Source organism: Triticum urartu, chromosome 3A, assembly GCF_056163025.1.
Source record: "Triticum urartu cultivar PI428250 chromosome 3A, HENAU_Tu73, whole genome shotgun sequence".
Taxonomy (NCBI): domain Eukaryota; kingdom Viridiplantae; phylum Streptophyta; class Magnoliopsida; order Poales; family Poaceae; genus Triticum; species Triticum urartu.
The window spans coordinates 124,350,360-124,351,886 of NC_141875.1; the positions used below are offsets into that span (position 1 = coordinate 124,350,360).

The window sequence follows — 1,527 nt, forward strand, 5'->3', positions numbered from 1 at the left end:
TTACCATTCGGTCTAGACGCATAGTTCGGGACCCCCTACTCGAGATCCACCGATTTTGACACTGACAGCTACCATGAGAGATAATGGTTGAAAGAGTCCTTTTCATGAGGCTGAGGAATTCTGCAATTCCAAAGGTATTCCAATGCCTAATATGGACGACGAAATACAGTTCGGGTCGCTCAAGGCTAGAGAGGACTCTCACCAATCTTCATTATTATCGGGTTGGTGATGGTAGTGGTGAGCACTATTTTTGATGTGAAATACAGTTCGGGACCTAGTGGCGAGCACTATTTTTTCTTACTCATTTAGTCATTTGTGAAGCCAAATAACACATAGCAAAATAAAATGAATAAGCGCCCATGCAAGTTAGGGTCGCAATACTGATCGTTTACAACAACCGAATAAAATGTGTGCTGCCAACAAGCTCTCTGCATATACGAATGACGAACCTGTTGCTACCTACTTCAACAGATCGTGCGATCATATACAGGAGTCCCGGACTCCCTGGAAAATGACTGCTATTGCCGCTCCAAGTCCGTTTCCTGGCCGGAGCGGGAGCCGGAGGCTCGCCCGCCAAACCAGCCCGGCCGCTCCGGCGCGGACGGCTCTAACGACGTCGACGGCGATGGAGACAGCGTTTCATCGTCCATCATCTCGATTGGCACGACGGCCGCTGATGCCGCGGCTCTCTCGCGCTGATCGGCGCCCGCGGCCCGCTCGACCTTCCCACGGCAGACCGGGCACGACGCGTTGGACAGGAGCCACACGTCGACGCACTCCTGATGGAACAGGTGCTTGCAGCTCGGGAGCTGCCTCACCGTCTCCCCCTCGTCGACGACCCTGAGGCACACGGCGCACTCGTCCGGCGCCGACGCCGAGCGGTCCCGCCGGTACGGGAAAGACGGGAAGAGCGCGATGGTGGCGGCGTCGAGGCCGTGCTTGGGCTGCTGGGCCTGGCCCTGCCCTTGCAGGGGCTGTGCGCCGTGGTGCCGCGTCCTGGTGCGGCGAAGGTGGAGGAAGCGCAGGCAGAGGAAGATGACGACGAGGAAGAAGCAGCAGGCGACGGATGCCGCCAACGCGCTGAGCAGCGTGGTTGTGCTGCAGCACGGGGCCACGGCCTCTCCGGGCTCGAACGACGCGATGTATGAGGACATGGTGGAGGAAATGGCTTTGGGAAACGAAGCTACAGCTAGCTATATATATGTAGACAGGTTGGTGATCTCAAAATCTTGGATGGTTCTCTTGCTGGGACAGATCATTTTGGTTTTAGGTATGTATGCCGACTATTTCGGATATATATACTCCAGCAATTTTTGAGATGAAAATTGCATCATGCACGTATGTCTCCTTTAAATAATGCACTGAAATTTATACATATTGCTTATTTATGCTGCTGGCTAATCAATAGATTATGATATGTGATGATGTGGTCATGTGGTCGACAACATGTCAACGTTTTGCCCAGTATATTTCAGTAGATTATGAAATGTTCTTTAGCTGAACTGATTTTAAATATTGTCTACCTTC

The 1,527-nt window shown here is 52.5% G+C and overlaps 1 protein-coding gene across 1 annotated transcript; it reads right to left on the reverse strand.

Moving 5' to 3' along the window:
* Positions 1-380: 380 nt before the first annotated feature.
* LOC125548146 (RING-H2 finger protein ATL2-like) lies at positions 381-1,156 on the reverse strand. The gene has a single exon (XM_048711823.2). The coding sequence runs from the start codon at positions 1,152-1,154 to the stop codon at positions 519-521; it is 636 nt and encodes a 211-aa protein (XP_048567780.1). The 5' UTR covers positions 1,155-1,156; the 3' UTR covers positions 381-518.
* Positions 1,157-1,527: the final 371 nt, after the last annotated feature.